The sequence below is a fragment of the Alligator mississippiensis genome, chromosome 4 (genome assembly GCF_030867095.1).
Source record: "Alligator mississippiensis isolate rAllMis1 chromosome 4, rAllMis1, whole genome shotgun sequence".
Classification (NCBI taxonomy): Eukaryota; Metazoa; Chordata; order Crocodylia; family Alligatoridae; genus Alligator; species Alligator mississippiensis.
Window position 1 is genome coordinate 120,522,575 of NC_081827.1, and position 18,923 is coordinate 120,541,497.

Genomic DNA, 18,923 nt, shown 5'->3' on the forward strand with positions numbered 1-18,923 from the left:
CCCCCTGTCTCTGGGCAACCGCCTGCTTATCTCACCTGCCATGCCTTTGATGATAACTAGTTCAATTAAGATGTTAATTAAGCAGGAGGCTGCCCTTCGTACTGCCCCGATGCCAAGGGGCGCTCTGTGGCTTCGACCTCCCCTAATACCACAGCCCAAGCCTCGCAGATGGCATCATGGTGTTCTTCCTCACCGGCCCCACCCTGGGCCCCAGAATCTTCTATGCAAGACCCCACTACGGTCTTCGCTACTCAGGCAGCCACTCTACCGTCAACTGGGCTACTTCACCCCCCCAAAGCTATCTTCCCCTCTCGGGTGTGGTTCCCCCAGAACCTTCGGCCTCTTGCCCTGGCCCACCTCAAGGCCAGTTGGGACCCCAGGCCCCCGGCTCTTGGGCATCCCTCGCGGTGGGCCCCTGGCCCTTTTGACCCTCACTGGTCCTGGCCCTGGCCCCAGCATGTGCCAGTCAAGGGTACTCTCCCCTTCGGGCTGGGTCTCTCTAGCCACTCACTCTATCACTGGGCCTCACCGTGCCGCTACTCCCTTCCTCCTAGGAGCCACTGCAGCACCACGCCCACATCACTGCCACTCTCAGGGTCCACCCTCTCTGGGCCCCTCACAACACTGGCCCTCTCAGCCCTCATAACACTCAGGGGTCACCCACCCAGTGGTGGTGGGAGCTAGGGGTTAAGGCACCCCGACTCACCTTCCATCGGGGTGATCACTGGCCTGGCATTTCCTGGGGGCTCCCGCGCCACTGAGAGCCCCACCAGGCCACCCACTCCCGGCAAGGTGCAGTTTCAGGTCATGCCCAGAACCAGGAGCCTCTTGCCAACCCCTTGCAGCTCCCCCTTACCTCCAGTTCAATCCCAGGAGCCCTACAGCCAGGCAATGTTGCTGCCTAACCTCCTGCAGCCAAACTGCCTGGTTTATATAAGCCTCAAAATGGCTGCCGCAATCAGGCACCTGGAGGCTGCCAGCTCCAGGCCCTTAAAGTGGCAGGAGCACCCTGTGCTCTGCCACATTAAGAATGAACAGCCAACTTCTTTTTACTACCATTCTGTTCAGACTGCTTGTCTGCCAAAATTCATAGTAAATGTCTTTTTTTAAAACCTCCATATAAATAATTCCTTTTCTTGTGACACTTTTTTAGCACTTACATTTTAATGATTATGATGAACTATTTTAATAAAGTTGTTTAAATAACACACTTATTTTTATAGGGCCAAATTCAGTTGCTGTTGAAATCAACACAGTTGGACTTGGAGTATTATTGGTACCTAGAGGGCTGGTTCTTTAATTATTGCAAATACATCTGATAGTTGCATTTAAACACTTCTTTGTAAATACACACCTGGGGCAGCAACTGTGTGCCATGTTAACTCTGCATGTTAACTTATTGCTTACATATTAGATTCTATTGCTAACTGCCCTTCTGTTTTCATATGGGTATTTTAGAGGCAGTAAGGTAGCTAAATAGTACAAGTTTATTAATACTTTGTACTTTCAGCATTATGCACAAGGTCCTCAAAACACCTTACTAATGCTGATTGAGCCTAGCAACAAATGAGGAAGGTGGATATTACACTCATTTCATAAATGAGGTGTGTGCAAAGGTGAAAGGCCAACATTTTCAAAATGAAGTGCCTAATGTTAGACACCTATATACATGGCTTGATTTATAGAGATATTGTCTACCCAAAGCTCCTGTTGGCTTTTGTAGTAGCTACAAATATGCAGCACATTATGAAAATCAGGTTTAGTGGGATGCATAAAACTATAAAATTTGTTGCCTAACTTGAGCTTGAAATTTCTAGCCAGAATGGCTTTTTAAAATTTGAGAAAGCAAGAATGGAATCCAGGAACCTGGCTTCTTAGTTTTGTGGAAGTATAGAAAATTCACTTAACAAGAGGCAGGTACCATTCCAAAATGTAGAGATCACATTCAAATTTTTCTTTTACTTTCATTTTATGCAAATGTACATATATTAAGTCTGCATGTCATGTGGGCTGCATGCCATATCATGTAGCTTCCCCCTTCCCCCCCACTACACCACATAGCCCCTGACATGCCACACAAGCTTCCCCCGTGCTCACCATGTGGACCCCCAATGCACCACATAAACCCTGCTTCCACACCACATCACACAGCCTCCAATGTATTCCATGTCCATGCTGTGCAAAAATGCCACATCACGCAGGCCCCATGCCTGCATGGATGTAATGTGCAGTGTGGTTCTGCTGCACTGTCCACCTCCTCTGTGTCACACAACAAGTGACACTTGTGCTGTTGTAGTGCAGCAACTACCATGCAGGGTCCCAGGTACCCAAAAGCCCTCCAGCTATGGGTTCCCTCAGCCCTATGGGCTGCACATCACTGCCCCCCACCAGAAATGGGGGCAGGCTGTGGAAGCTGGAAGAAGGAGTGGGAGCCAAGGGACCCTGATGGCTGTAGCAAGAGATCAAAGGGAGTTGGGGGTGTGGAGAGAGAGAGGTGCACCCAGACCATGAATCTAGGGGCTGTGGTTTAATCCCTTGGGAGCCACCACTTAGACAGCCCTGCATTAAGTTATACATAAGCAACCCAATGTATTGTGATGTATTTTAGATATTAACCCTCACAAAAAAAAACCTAGCAAAAGGAGTGAATTCTGCAAGGTACTAAGTGTTCTCAGCTCACAGAATCAAGATCTCATTTTTCAAACCAAACTTCCATCTCTGAACTTTTTTCCTGGTTGGCATTATTTTTATGTAGCAGGACTTATTAATGCATGTTTGAAACAAGGTGTGTATAGGGACAAATTCAGGTGAAGATAGCATATGATGGTGCTATTTTTTGCAGTATCAGCAGAGGCATAACTGCATACTTGAGTGCCCTGGGCAGCTGCTATGCATGGGGCAACCTCAGTGGCTGCAGTGCAGCTGCTGCTATTTCTGCACCCCCAGCCCTTAGGGCCAGCATTCATGGATGCCCTGGTCACCTCCCTGGCTTTGTTACATGACTTAAGCATTGGTGTAAACTTTAGATTACACAGGTGTTTGTGAACAAAGGATTGAGGCCAGGGGACTGCCCATGCCTTCTGCATACAGTTGCCTGTGTTCCAGGTTATCTATGGGGTAAAAACACTGCGTTTTGGGGAAATCTGGAGTAAGGAACAAGAGTGATATATTACTTGGCCACTCCCCCCCCCCCCCCCCCCCAATGCACTGACATATAGACAAAGTAGGCTGAAATTAGCCAATATTATCCAAGTTAAGCTCTTAAATATTTTCACCCACAGCTGCCAATTCTAGTTGATTTTCTTTATGTAAGATATTACATGTGTAGTCACTTAAAGCACAGACATTTAATAACTCTTCACTAAATACCTCAGAGGATTTTTATGTCTAATACAAAGAAGGTTTGATTTTTTTTTTTTTTTTTTTTTTGTTAAGTAAAGTTTAGACTTAAAAGCAGGGTAAGTTCACTGACTTTGTGAGCATGCAAAGCAGAGGTGCGTGCTTATTCCTGTTTAAAAAAAGGAATCTTTTATGAAATAGAAGTGGCTGTTCAGTTAAAGCACTAGTATGCTAATAAGTAGTGTTGGTTTGCTACCAGGAAGATGGTGTGCAGCCTGTCATCAAACTAGCATAGTCTCTGTCAGCGAACAGACACAGGTTGCATAACCATGCTGTGAATCGGAACCTACTTCTCATGGATACTAATGGCAGTTCAAGCTGTTTGTGTAGCTTGCCGGTAAAGTCCCATGGACTTTAATTTAATTCACCATTGATAAAGCATTCATGAGAAATAAACTGTTTGACATTGGCTAAGGCCCTATGTAGCTGGCTTTGTAAGATGCACAGAGAGCAAAACCCCTTCTGTGCGGAAGTTGATTGATTGAAAATATGACTCATTGAGGATCCACTCCTCTAAGCCTTTGTAAACATGAGTTGTGTTTACTCAGGCATAAGGACTGATTGCAGGATCAGGGTCTAGGGATAGTAGGGGAAAAAATCATGGCTGCTGACTTACAGGTCTGCATTGACAGGGCATGGAATCAGGGAACTGGCACCAGCATCCTGGTGCTTCCCCTACTCCTTCTTGCAAAGCTTCATTGCAGAAAAGACTCTGGTCACTTTAGTCCTTAAGATGTGACACATATTCCCCAAACCAATTGCTTTTTCTGAGGTACAACAGGAGTAGTGTATTTAAGTACTTTATTATAAAACGTTGAAAAGATACTTGATTAAACTGACATATCATTCTTTTGGTTGTATTATGTATGCTTTTTAAAAATTAAGTTTAAAATTCATTACACTTTCTAATCTTGATAACATAGACTAATTTTCTAGTTGCTTTGTTCAGTGTGGTCTATTGTTAAGTCTACCTTAGGCAGCATTTTCTTCAATGTAATGATGACACTGGTTAATAGACACAGATACAGGAATACCTGGCATTTAGTGTTAACATATTTGATTCAAACTTCATGTCAAGAGTAAAGGGGCAAAGTTAAATCCAGTTGCTAAAAATATGTTGCTTTTTATGCTGCATCATGCTAGGAGTCTAAACTAAACTTATATATTTGTCACTTTCTTTCAAATCATAGTGTGATTACTGGTGGAAATTTTAGGGTTTGTACTGGTTTGTAATGGAGGGTACACCGAACAACATTCTCTGATATTAATAGACATTGATCTAAACAAAGGCATGTAAATAGGGGAGGAAAAAATCCTCATGGGGGAGGAATTTTCCTTATGGGGGGAGGAAAAAATACCCAAAATATGAGCTAGCGTACAATGCAGTGCAATTCAGTCTCTGAAAAGTTAGTTTAATGGGCTAGATCTTCCCATTTTTTAAAATACAAATGTTTTGAATCTTTACACTAAAGCATTCAGGTTTAGACATACATCGTTATTTCCAGTGTGTGCAAATTTGCATATAGCTGTGTCCATTATATATTTTTCTGCACTCAGAAACACAGTGGATTTATAAGTAGTACAGTGCAAACAATACTGTTAAAAAACATTATTTGGGTTAAATAAGTTCAAAGGAAGAATGTGATTTCCAGGGGTTATAATAGAAATAAGTGGAATGTCAGGACTCATTCTTCTGTACCTTGCTTTTTAACTTGTTAGGTGGACTTAGGCAAGTTAGGTAAGGTTTTTTAGGGGGGGGGAGGTTTGGGGGGGGTGTATTCCCCATCTGCAAAATGGGAATAAGTTTAATATAGGCAAAATCCTATGAACATGAATGGTACCAAGCTGTAACTCAAAAAGAAGAAGAAGAAGAGAAAAACATTACCTAGGAGAAATGAAATTGTATCTAAACATAGATGATGCCCAATACAATACTGTCCTGCCAAGGTTGAACTAGGAGAGCTACCCACCAAAATACCAAGAGGAAGTACCATGTAGGCCAAACTGATGCATAAGAAAAACTGGTGCATCTCTTTTGAACCTCCTAGAGAACCATGATTTAAATAAACATGCAAGAAACTCAATACTAATTAACTGGTACTGTCTTGAGGAGAACTGAAATAGACATTACAATAATGTAGTATCCGGCCATGTATAATTCATTTCTAATGTCAGATTCTCTCAGAATCACTGTAAAAGAATTTTGCATAAGAAAGGACTTCATGATTCATCCCTTCATGTGTGTAATGCACATAAATGACCACAAGGGCATTTATTCTGCTGAACTGTCATGACTGAGGTTGGTAAGCAAGAAGGGAGGAACCTACTTTATATCTCGAAACCCAAGTGGAGGTGATAGGTCTAGCAGATCCTTCTTTTACTTGTAAAGGAAAAAAAATCATGGATTTGCTGAGATATAATGAATGCTGAGCCCTACAATGTGGATTTTACAGGTACTTTTCAGAGAAGTATGCTGTATGACATTTGAAAATATAACTAACTATTCTGTAAAATCATAGGCCAGCAATTAAAAATATCATAGCTCAGAAGTAGGCACACAATACTATAGAGGCTGACAGTTTAACCAGGTTCCAAAGATTAGACAAATTCATGAAGGATAGATCATTAGTAGGTGTTAAACACTCTGGTAGGGCTGTAATCTCCAGATTAGAATTTAGGCCTTTAACTGCTGGAAATTTGTAAAAGAAGAAGGGCAGGGGACAGATCATTCTGGATAGGCTTTTCATTACCCCTTAACATCTGCTGTCTGCCACAGTGAGATATTGGGCTAGAGCAGTGGTTTTCAACATTTTTTAATTTGCAGACCCCCTAAAAAAATTGAATGTAGATGTAGACCCCTTTGAATTGTAACTGTGGGTATTTACATACTTTTGGTTGATCATAGTCATCTTTCATGGACCACTTAGACATAGCCTGTGAACCCCCAGTGATAAATGGACCATAGGTTGAAAACAACTGGGCTAGATGGACCTGTGGTCTGGTTCAGTGTGGCATCTCTTATGTTCTTACATGCCAAAAAACCATGTAGGCTGCCAAATAAGAGACCTCATTTTTCAAAGGCTGAGCACTGATCAGCTCCAATAATCAAGTCCCTTATATAAGGGCTCTGTAATTTTAGGCACTCCTTTTCTCTTCTGAATCTTGGACATAAAATCTGGAATATTGGAGACACGTTCACAGCTGCCAGTGTAACTGCCATACTCAGTATGTGCCTCTAGGTCAACTTAGTCTGATGCCATTGTTTCTCATGTGACACAGAGTCTTATAGGAGCATATAATTTTGCCTTATTGCTTCATACTGTGAACTGTTACAATAATCAAGAAACATTCATGAGTGTTCTACTAGGAGTTAAATAGTTCTTGTAAAATTACCCATGTGCAAGATTCTGTATGAACTATTATGGCTGGCACTTTAAAATATCTTCTTTATTAAGAGTAAGGCAACTACAGGGAACTTGCAGTTATCAGGAAATAATCATTCCCCCAGGGCATTTGAGGCACTTTGCAAACCAAAGGTTGTGATTACTCCTTGAGTACTATGCTGCTTATTATTCCTTATTGCTTAATTATGGAACCATAATATTGTTCCTGAAAATTGTCATCTAAATAATGTTTTCCAATGTTAATCATCTGACTGATTACATTTACACGCATAAGGGATCTCTAATATTTGAAATGAAGTGGTGTCTAGTAGTAGGACAGTCCAGCGAGCTAGTACACTGGATGAAATAGGGAAACCTGGTATTTAGTTCTTTGCTCTGCTGCAAGATTTGCTGAAGAACTTGAGCAAGTCACTTAAGTCCTTTTGTGGGCCTGGGTTCAGATTTGAAAACACAGCTGTGCCTCCATTACAGCTGCTGTAGCTTTGTTGGCATGCCTATGCCAGTAGAGCCCACAAGGAGAGAGATGGCATATTGTGATAGCAGGGGTTTTTAAGAATCGGATTTTCAACATGCAACAAGTTGAGCAGGGAAACATCTAAGGCAGTGCATGCCACAAATTATTCCCATGCCCTCCTCAACCACCACTGATTCCTTTCTACTGCCTGAGCTGCTGCTCTGCTTTCTACTGCCAACCCTATACCCACTGCCTTATCTGCTGCTCTACTTTCTGTTTCCTTCCCTGCTGATCTGCTATTTTGCTTTCTGCCTTCTGTCCTGTCTGCCAATTCTCTGCCTTTCCCTTCTTCAATCTGCTATGTGCCACGGAGAGGCTGCCTGTGCCACTTGTGGCACCCATGCGGCAGGTGGCCACGCCTGACCTAAGGAAACCCTGGAGAGAAGGGTGAATCTAGAATTCCACTTTAATTTTTTTTATTTTGAGTGAAGTGCGTACCTGAAGACCTGAGTTTTTTCATGGGTGACTTTATAAGGTTGGGGTTCACAGCCTGAAAACCATTTTGTCCTTAGGTACATAAGCTAATCTTTTGGTTAACCCTTCTTATCTTCTCTTTTAGAACATGGCTGCAAGACAAGGTGGTCTTGTTTGCCTTTTATATAGCATCCATAGGCAGAGGGAGAAAAACAATTTTTTTGTGGGGGGGGGGCTGTGTGTGCACGTGTGTGCTGCCCACCCCCAGCAGGTAAATCTGTGGGGGAAAGGGCAGGGAGAAGGGAAACAGCCATGGGGGCGCAGATTGAGGCCCTTGTGGTAAAGGAGAGACTGGGGCAGGGGCTGGGGTGAATGGGGACCTTGGCTGGGCCAGGTTGTGGGACAGTGAGCCCAGGTGGCTTGTCCAGGGACATGGGGGGGGGTCCCACCACTATGCGCACCCCAACAGAGGCCCGGGAAGCATATGCCTCCCCAGTATGTGTATGGGGAGAGGCAGCTGCCATTGCACTTTGCGTCCTGCTGCAGCTGCCTCTGGTGCCATGTGATGCCACATACATCCTGCCACCAGGCAGGCAGGGGGTGTGGCACAGCCAGGTGGTGGCACACATGTGGTGTCGCACCATTCCTGGGCAGCTGCAGCAGGGTGCAAAGCACAGTGTACAGTGGCAACTGCCTCCGCCCAACACACAAATTGGGGCGGGGGGGGCATGTGCCTCTCCTGCACCCCTGGATGAGCTGCCCGGGCTCTGACTGTCCCATGACCCAACCCTGCTAGGGCCCCATTCACCCAGCCCATGACCCAACTCCCTGCAGGGGCCTCGATCGCACCCCTCCCCCCGCCCCTTCCCCTTCACAAAATTGACTGGTACTTGCCTGCCATGGTGGGCAGCCGGTGCTCCACACACTGGGCTGTGATCCTGGCTGCATACGCGCCCCTCCCCACTTATGCTGCAGCCACCTGGTGTCTGTGGCTGGGCTGCCCTGCAGCCCTACCCGCTGCTTCACATCTGGGGGTCTGAGCCCCATTAGCCCTGGGCTTCCGCTGCCTATAATAGCATCCCATCTTTTCTATTGCTAAGGCACTTGCCCAGGAAGTGACTTATTCTTATATAACAAAGGGCTTAGTGCATCTGTCTGTCTGTCTGTAATGCTCTTGGAGCACTCTGATTTGTTTGTGAAACAACTAATCAGAGTGTGGAGTGCTGCGATGACAGCAGGGACAGAGGGGATGGAGCTGGGGGGTGAAGCCAGCATGCTGGCCTTGCCCCCTTGCTCCATCCTAGCTGTCATGGTGGCACTCCCAGAAACAGCTGCAGCAATTGGCCGTTGCAGGATCGGCCACGGGGGTCCCTCCCCCCCGAGCAGTGGAATCAGTTGCAGGGGAAACCCCCCGGGACAGCAAGATCAGCCGTGGGGGCACCCCCAGTCGGCGGTACTGCTCGCAGGACTAAGGTAGCACTACTCGCCCATGGCTGCTATTAAGTCCCCTCTCAGTCTCCTCTTCTCTAGATTAAATAAGCCCAGTTCCCTTCATCTTTTCTCATAAGTTAAGTCTCCCAGCTCCCTCACCATTTCTGTTGCCCTCTACTGGACTCTCCAATTTATCCACATCCTTTCTGTAATGGGGTGCTCAAAACTGGACACAGTACTCCAGATGTGGCCTCACCAGTGCTGAATAGAAGGGACTAATTACTTCCCTTGACCTCCTGGCAACACTCCTACCAATGCAGCCCAGTATGCTATTAGCCTTCTTGGCAACAAGGGCCCACTGCTGGCTTATATTCAGCTTATTGTCCACTGTAACCCCCAGGTCCATTTCTGCAGAGCTGCTGCCCAGACAATCAGCCCCCAGCCTGTACTGGTACATGGGATTGTTCCATCCTAAGTGCAGGACTTTGCACTTGTCCTTGTTGAACCTCATGAGATTTCTTTTGGCCCAATCCTCCAATTTGTATAGATCACTCTGAATCCTAGCCCTACCTTGCACTGTATCTACTACTCCCCACAGCTTGGTGTCATCTGCAAACCTGCTGAGGGTGCACTCTATCCCATCTTCCGGATTGTTGATGAAGATATTGAACAAAACTGGCCCCAGGACCAAACCCTGGGGCACTCCACTTGATACCAGCTGCCAACTAGACATCAAGCCATTGATTACTACCGCTGCTCCAGCCAGTTTTATCTCTACCTTACAGTCCATTCATCCAGCCTGCACTGCCATAGCTTGTCTGGGAGAATGTATCAAAAACCTTGCTAAAATCAAGGTATACCACATCCATTGGTCTCCCTGCATCCACAGAGCCAGTCATCTCATCATAGAAAGCAATCAGGCTGGTCCGGCATGACTTGCCCTTGGTGAATCCATGCTGACTGTTCCTAATCACCTTCTCCTCCAAAGACTTAGGTGTTACAAAGATAACTGCAATGAAGACTGCCAAGCACTTGGCTAGGACAGTATCTACATAAGAACATTTATATACACATACTTTTGTCTGCTTCGATGTGCTGGAAATCCAGTGCGGCAGAGCAGACTCGATTAATCGAGTCTGCAGAGCACATAAACTGATGCACCCAGCGCCATGTCACATACATTTGTATAAATGGCAAAACGTGCATCAGCATTAAGAAAATTGTGGTGGTGTACTTTGAAACTAAAACACCTTCAGTGTGTTTATACAAATGCATGTGACGCAGCACCCAGTGCTGCATCGCGTGTGTGTGTTCATATACCTGAAGTGCCTAAAACTATGCTGTGGAGCTCATCCTCATCTTTAGATGCTAACAAATGCATTTCTTTTATTTATGGCTTAAAGCTTTTACTTTTGAAATACACCCAAAGCAGCATTCTTCTCCATGCCCCGCCTCCCCCCCCCCCCCCCAAAAAAAAATTCCCATGGAGAAAGATCCTTAGAGGGATTTTTATCCTCTCTGAACTACAGTGTTTTGGATTTAAATTATTCATTTTTGGTAATAACTATTTGAACCCTTAAGCCAATTTTTTTCAAACACGAGGCTAAGTCTATATTTAGACACTGAAATATGTGGCCTTATTTTTTTCAAAAGTGCTGAGCACCCAGTAGATCCTGAGGAAGCTAAAGGGATCTTCATAACTACTTAGCATTGTTTGATAAAGCATTTTTATGTATGCATCCTGTAACATAACATGCAAGCAGATTGCTAAGCCTATGCAGAATCTCTGTTAAAATCAGCAGCTGGGAGTTTCAACACTAGCTAAAGACTCTGGACATCCAGGTCTTACTGACATGCAGTAGTCATTGAGTACCTGTGGCCCCAGCCGAAAAATACAGATCCACATGTCTGTCTTTCATTTGTGGTCTGCATGTTCCCAACTCAGGACCTATATGGACTTAGAAGCAGCAACACAGGGATGCAGCAGGGCAGTCAGGGCACAAAGGCACCAGGGACTTCTGCTTGCCACCATGATTGCATTTGTGACTGTGTGACTGCTAGCAGCAGTTGCTTTTCTCACCCACCCCCTCCCAAGTTGTACTCCACCATAGTTATATGCCATTGTGTAGAAGCTTAAGTTTAAGCAGTTATTTCTAAAGATCTTGGCCTTAGTATTTCATGAATTACTTTCCAACTCATGTTGAGTAATGAACAAGTTATTTCGGAATATATTTTAAAACTTGCCTGTACTTTGTGTATGTGCATTTTTAAATAGCGGGCCAGATAATGACAGTTTGAACTTATAAAACATCCTCTGAATCACTGTTCAGCTGTTGCTGAACGTTTTTCTGCAGTTTGTGTTTCAAGTATTGAAAACCCAGGGCTAGTAAATAATATGACCAGGAACTCTTATTACAAGGTTGGCATGCATTCCACTTAATGACATGCTTCTTGAAGCAGTGGTGGATTTTTCAATCCTTTTTTTTCATTAGTGAAATATAAAATGTTAATAATACCTTACATTGTAGTACTGTTTGCTAGCACACATCTTCCATGTTCCACACAATGCTTTATGGAGTCCTGCTAGTAACCTCTTGCAGCATAAATAGAATTTGTTCACAAAATAAAAATGTATTGTTTTCATTGTTAGGAGATACTACTAAATTGGCTGTATGTTTGTCTAATAATCACATCTAAAGCTGATTATTCTGGTAATAGCCTTAAGATATTATTTAAAAATAAATAAATAAATGCACTTCTTTTGTACTAATACTAGTTTTTAATCTCTTCTTGTTTCTATGAAGTCTGAATGAGATTTTCAAAATTGAATAATAATTTGATCCGTTAATCTTTTGAAGCTAGTAATTTTATTTTCCCCTCTTTCCAGTCTCTGAGGCTCGCAAATGAATAGAGCTTCATTACTGGAGTCTGCATTTAATAACCATTATCCATTATCTTGTAATTAAGACTCCCTGTAACGAATCATGAGGACAATGCAAAAATACATAGTACATTTCTTTAATGAACTGGAAAATGTTCATCTTGTTCTATTTAGTAATGAGTTGCTGAATAGTCGTTAAATCCACTGGAGAAAAGAGCTAGATGGATTTTGAAGACTATCTTGAGTTTGTGGTTAATCTATTAGAATTAAAATTTCATCTTCTATTTTTATCAACAGCTGATTAGAAGTCATTCTGTTTGACCAAATTGATTAGAAGACCATATACAAGGGCAGCTGTTGTTTAATGAAAGTTTTTAATGAAACTGTACCATAGAGACTTGTAATTATAAGACTTATAAAAGCTTTGACTTACCTTATATGAGGGGAAAAAAGTATTGTACTGAAGGACTTAAACTCTGCAGTTAAAAGGGAAACTGAAACATAGAATTTGATAATGTTTAAGTTTCATTTCCTTTTTTTAAAATGTGACTATCAAGAATGCCAAGTTCTGTTTCCTTTTAATGAGAATTGCCCATACATAACTTCCTGGCTTGCATGAGTCTAGTTCTTTGTAACATTCAGTCAACAATCCATTGCTGCTTATGTAAAATTCCTTCTCACTAATATGAAACATTTTCCTATGTTTCCATACCGTGATCTTTATGAGATGGAGCATTTGAAGAGTAAACAGTCTAGCCTGTACTTGGTTGGGATCCCTACAGGATAACCTTTGGTGCTACAGAATGTAACGATAATGGGTCAGTTTTATCCTGTATCCAGTGGTGAAGCAGCTCCAGCTTATTAATTTGAGGCATGTAGAGGTGCTGTCATTCAGATGAGATCTTACTGTCTCACCTTACACTATGGCTAGGATGGTCTAGATAGGAATGAATTTGCCTTGAGCAGGGAGTTGGATGAGGAGACCTGGAGTCCATTCTAGCCCTACTTTCCTGATTTTGTGATTTTTTGGACTACTTTTTACTTTCTGCAAAAAGTAGGTTCCCAGCACTTGAGTGTGCACCACTGACATTTATGAGACAAAAAGCAGACCCCACATGGCTTGTTTGGGGGCGGGTGGGGAAGGGCAGGGTTCCTGTAAAAACTGAAAAAACAGGGGTGTGCAGGAGCTGGGAGGCAAAGTGAAGAATAAATGAAAATGCAGAGAGAAATAAGTCAGCCATCCAAGGCTAACTCTCCTTTGTCTTGGGACGGTTCTTTAATGTTCACAGTGGCTGCATCTACACAAGGCTTACAGTCGTTTAGTACTTGCATGCACAAGTACTAAATGACTGTGCAGTAACTGGCATGACTGCGAAGTAGCATCCCTGAATGGTTTTTTGGTGGTGCTGACTGCGCAGTAGCTTGTTACTATTGTGCAGTAGCGTCACATCATGCTTCATGTCACACAATGCTACTGCGCAGTAGTAATGAGCTACTGTGCAGCCAGCATCTCGTGTAGGTGTGGCCAGTCAATAGAGACTTTGGTTTTACATTTTTCGAAGATACGTTTTTAAAATACAGCATATATCAAAATATAAACTGATTGGCACATAGTTCAGGAAGATCATTTTCCTTCTTTGTTTATAATATAACAGTAGTTAGGTGAATTAGCATTGGTTCCCTCTCTTTTCCTTTCACCAGAAGTTGCTGATAGGATACTAGACTAGACTAAAGGTCCGGTAGCATGTGGCTATACTGAACGTTCCATCTGTCATTTTATTTTTAACTTGCATTTCATTGGATCTGGAACTATGAGGTTTTCTGAGAAACAACGTGATGGAGATTTATATTAGTAACCTTGGAATACCAGCATGTGTTACAAGCAATGCCTTTTTACAGCAAAATGGTAATATAAATAGTTATGTACAACTTTTATTTAAAAACAAGGATGTTACAATTTAATTGTTTGATACGAATTGCCTCAGGAGTCTTGGAGGGATATTTGGCTTTGTGACAAGGGCAGGGGTTGGGGTTCCTGGGCTGTCACTTTGACTCCTTTCCTGAGTTTGCCTGAAACTTTGTACAGGCCTCTTAACATTCCTATGACTGGCTTTCCAGCTCCAGAGGAAAAAGAATTCCTATAGCATAGGGCTTATGTACAGCTTAATAATAACTGTAAAGCATGATGGCATAAGTATAGAGATGTAAAAAAATAATATAATAAAACTATCATGGAGCTCTCTTGGGTTTTTTTTTTAAAGGTTCTGACTTTATTAAGACCTCAACAGGAAAAGAAGCTGTGAATGCCACCCTGCCTGTAGGAATAGTCATGCTACGAGCCATTAGAGATTTCTACTGGAAAACTGGCAACAAGGTAATTCTTGCTACCCAGATCTTCTGTATAAATAAAATGCAAACCATCTCATTCAGGAGGTAAAATCTTAAGATATAAAAAGATACAGACCATCTAAGTAAGTCACAAGCACCTTTGCTTTTAGGACAGAGTAAGTGCTAGGTAAAGGTGCAGCCTGACTTTCCTTGGAGCTCTCTCTTTCTACTTGTGTATAACTTTCTGAAGCATACCTCTTTGGCAGAAAATTCTCATATTTTGTCTCATTTAAGAAGTAATTCTTCCTGCACCTCTCCCTGGAAAATTTTGTAATGTTGATTCAGCTCCCACTAACCCATTGTGGAGTTTACCAACTTATTAAAGCAAACTAAATTAGTGAACAAATTAGGCTGTTTAACGTGACTGTTTGTAAACAGCGGGACTGATCCCAAGTTAGTGTAAATAGGCACTGAAGTTTATGGAGCTTCTTGAATTTACAGTCATTGAGATCCTGATCCAGTATATACAATACTATCCATCCTTCTGTATCACTGTTGGAGCAGGCCCTATAGTTCCATTTTTCTGTTCATTTTTTCTTCCATTTGTGACAGTAATGGAAAAGGAAGCAGCCAAGTAAAACTGTTTATATTCTAGGCCAGCCCTGTAAGGTAGTACCATCTCAGAGTTGATCTAACTTGTAGTATGGACAAATGAACAAATTGCAGCAAGTTAAAAGTGAGCAGAGACTTGCTTGCAAAGCAGCTGATGCACAGTAACAGTTCATGTGCCTACTCTTACCATGCAGTAAGTGAAGGCTAAACTGGAGCAGCTCCCCCTTCAGCCAAATGGGGGATGAGCTGCCTCTATTTAACTTTCACTAACCATGGGGTAAAAGCAAGCAGAGGTTGATTACCACAGTAAGTCCCACTCCCTTTTTAGCTGCACTAGCTGTAGTTAGGTGCATGAGCTATAGTTTGTTTAATTGTTCATGTCCTTGTGCTCTGGCTCCTCCAATGATCCTTAGGAAGCAGCAAATAGCTGAAGCACAGTTTACCCCCACTGTTGCCATCTTTGGGTTATTCCTCCTTCCTCTTTCTGTTCTTCTACCAATGGGAAAAGCACAGAGAAGCGTCTCAAGCAGGCCATTTCCAGCCCCTCTAGGCTGCCAGGGCCATAGTGTAATAGGACATCTGCCTGCTGTAACAGGTGTGCACAGTCTGCCTGACAAGTCCAGGCAAAGATTTAAACATCATGTCTTCTTATGCTAGCCTGAGGCCTTTAACAGACATTCAGTTTAAGACTGTGTGGGATCTAAGCTGCAATCTCAACAGTTGTGCCTCCAGCCATGCTACATATGATTTTGTAATGGGGATTAGATCCCTATCGCACCTTACTTGTCAGTACAGAGGAAGCCCGGGGTCACGATCCTGGGCTCCCCCTGCATCGGCAAGTAAAAACACAGGTGCCGACAGTCAGCTGAATGTCAGTGGGGGTTGGGGACTGAACTTGGATCTGAAACCAGCCCCTGGCCCAGCAGACAGTCAGCTGATTGCCAAAACCCTGACTGGGGCTTTAATTCCACAACAGATCCCAACACTTCGCTGTGTTAGGATCATCATGGTGCAGCCTGCAGCAGCCATACACTCAATGTAAGGCATGCCACAAAGCTGTTCCATGTTAAATGTGAAACAACTCTGTGGTTCATTAACTGTATTCTCACACCTCAAGTGGACTTTGACATATGGCTAGGTTACTATTTAAGGTGTGATTAACCTGTTAATTGTGTCTTAAATGTAATGTGTGCCAGGGGCCCAAATGAGATCTACATGGACCCACACACTAGATTGTCTTTGTGTACTTGAATGACAGCTTTTGCCTGTAAAAATCACCACCTTTGTGAAGAAAGATTCCTCAGCACTTGTGGCTATACTCAAAACAGGTCCTGGCTGTAAAAGCAATAGGCCAAAGGTCAGGATTTGTCCCCGTTAACACAGTTTTTTACATTTAATTGAACTAAATGTTTAAATTCACCTTTCATTTTAAAAGAATGCATTTGTGCTTTAAAATGTGCTATTAAGTATGTGTGCATGTGAGAGTGAATTAGATGTAAACTGACTTTAAATGCTTTTATTAACTGAAGACAATTTTATCAGTGACAAGAGATTTCTAAATAGTTTCTTTAACAAAGTAATTTTGTTGCTGTACAGAAGCTCTCTCACAAGGCGTTGGCTAGCAAAAACAGATTTATACAGAAATTAAACTTCTTCAGTGAAAGGAACAGGTTGCAGAGTAACATTTATTGAATGATAAGCTGGGGTGGTGATATGAAAAGTGTGCAGTATAATAGGAAATAATCTTTTCCTGTCATTATTGAAGGACACACATAAATTGGTTTTCTGTTGGGAAACCCCCAGTCCAGAAAAACTTACTACTTTTAATAATATAAGGTGAAGAGAAAATTCTTGAGGAGATGAACTTATTAAACAAAATAATGAAATGCTGTGAAACAGCAGGGAAGTGGTAGCTAGACTTATGCTGCTCTTGAATTAAATATCCATTTTTTTGCGTTTTTACGTCAGTCAGATGTGCTGTTTGGAAAGCTGGCAAACACAGGGGAGGATAGTCTAGTCTTTGTCAGCTTTTTGCAAAAATAAAAGCTTTTAGAATGTGGATGTTTAAGGGGAAAATTGTGCAAGGAGTAGGGATTTTTTAATTATTCATTTATTCTTTTTTAACCTTTTCATTTAGCAAGGAAAAAAAAAAGTTTACTTGTTTCAATCACAGAGTTTCTCAAAAGGTTTATCTGTTATGGAGAAATCTAAAGTGATTTTCATTAGAATTTCTCTTCCTGAGAGAACACTGGCACCACAGACGCGCAGGTTTAATATAGTGCATTTTCCAGTTACTGTAATTTGATTTCCTTTTGAAAACTAGGGCTACTAGACACATCCACATCCACTTTTACTACTGTGCCTTTTGAAATCAGAAGTTTTGTGTTACAACGGTTGAGGTTTCTTTCGGAAACAATGTTGTTAGCGTGCTCCAATGTGAGACATTTTCTTCTACATATGGATGATGACTTGTCCAAATGAAATATTACCAAAAGTTAAAATGATCTGTTTGTATTATTGTTATTTCCAATAAATGGTCTCATGGTACTCTACAAACAGGTTTCCCGCTTTCTTGTCTACGATTGCTTCAAATGTACATCTCAGAATAACCCTCCTCATAGAAGAAGGAAAACAGAGGAGTTAAAAAGATGGAAGAAGGGAAGTCAGTCTGAGATGCAGGGAAATGTAAAAACACCATTGTTAACTACACTGCAGATTGTTCTTGCATTACATTAGATACCAGCAAACCTGCCTGCTGCTGATTCCTCTTGCTTTTCAAGCAGCCCATAAAATAGCCCCTTAGAGCATCGCATACAGACCACTGCTAAAAGCAGGATAATGGACTTTACAGATCAGTGATCTGTTTTAGTGTAGGGACTCCATGGCTCTTAGAGACCATGATGTAGATTGATTCTGCTGTCCTGAAATATGTGGGTACACTTAAGCCAAGGGGCTCTAAACACATTTTGCTAGAACAGTGTTTGCTGTATGAACTTCAGATTTGCATTTTTTCCAGAGTACAGGTTTTAATTTGGTTAAACACATCCAATGCATATTGTCATTCCAGACAACATTTGCCACATTAAAAAAAAGCCTCCGCATGTCTAGTAGGAACAGACCCATCTTGATTCATCCCTGTAGAATGATTTATAAAGTCAAGCTAGCTAACTTACTATTTATGTATATTAATTTTAGCATACTAAATAAGGCTTGAAATATAGACCAGTAGTCTATAAATATTGTGTACGTGCTTTCTGTAAGATCCAGAAATTTCAGGCTGCTTGACAGATTGCTCCCACTGTATCAGGACTGCTTCTCTTCCACATTTCTGAGGTTACACTTGTGCTTGTGTTGTTTAAACATTTAGGGCAAGATTTTGTTTTCCTTTTGTGTGTCTAAATGGCATTTTACTAGCCATTTTAGGCACTCACACACAGGTTGCAATTCTGTTACCCCTCCACTGTGGATGTGTAAGCATGCACATGTTGACTGAGCGTGTTCAGTAGGCTACACATTGGCTGGGCAGATATACTGCTATATGTGCCCTCCTGTTATGGACACGTGTGTCCAGATCATGAAAATGCAGGTGCCTATAAACTCATGACTAGTGGGAGAAACCCTCCTATGTTTTAGTCCCAGTGCCTGAGTAGTCAGGACACTCTCTGAGGAAGTAGGAGACCTCCATACCCGCAGTGGGGTTGAATCCACATTTATCTGACTTCCCAACACAATGCTCTAACCACCAAGCCACAGATCAGGCATTATCCAGTCCCCTCTCCAACACTCCTTTTGAAGCTGACCTCCCTGGACAACCAAGAGGAGATACATGGTGCCAGGAAAGATTGGAAGATAGGGAATGTATAGCTCAGTGAAGTGGCAGCTGCCCTGTGCCCTCTTCCCTTCCCTGTGAGCCTTTTTTCTGGGTTCGCACTGTACATGC

The 18,923-nt window shown here is 42.5% G+C and overlaps 1 protein-coding gene across 2 annotated transcripts in view; it reads left to right on the top strand.

Moving 5' to 3' along the window:
• DERA (deoxyribose-phosphate aldolase) overlaps positions 1 to 18,923 on the top strand; it is an 87,925-nt gene that overhangs the window by 64,071 nt on the left and 4,931 nt on the right. For both annotated transcript variants that reach the window (XM_006261022.4, XM_059726547.1), the window contains one exon: positions 14,305 to 14,417. In XM_006261022.4, coding sequence (XP_006261084.1) covers positions 14,305 to 14,417 — 113 coding nt within the window. The remainder of the gene's footprint in view (positions 1 to 14,304; positions 14,418 to 18,923) is intronic.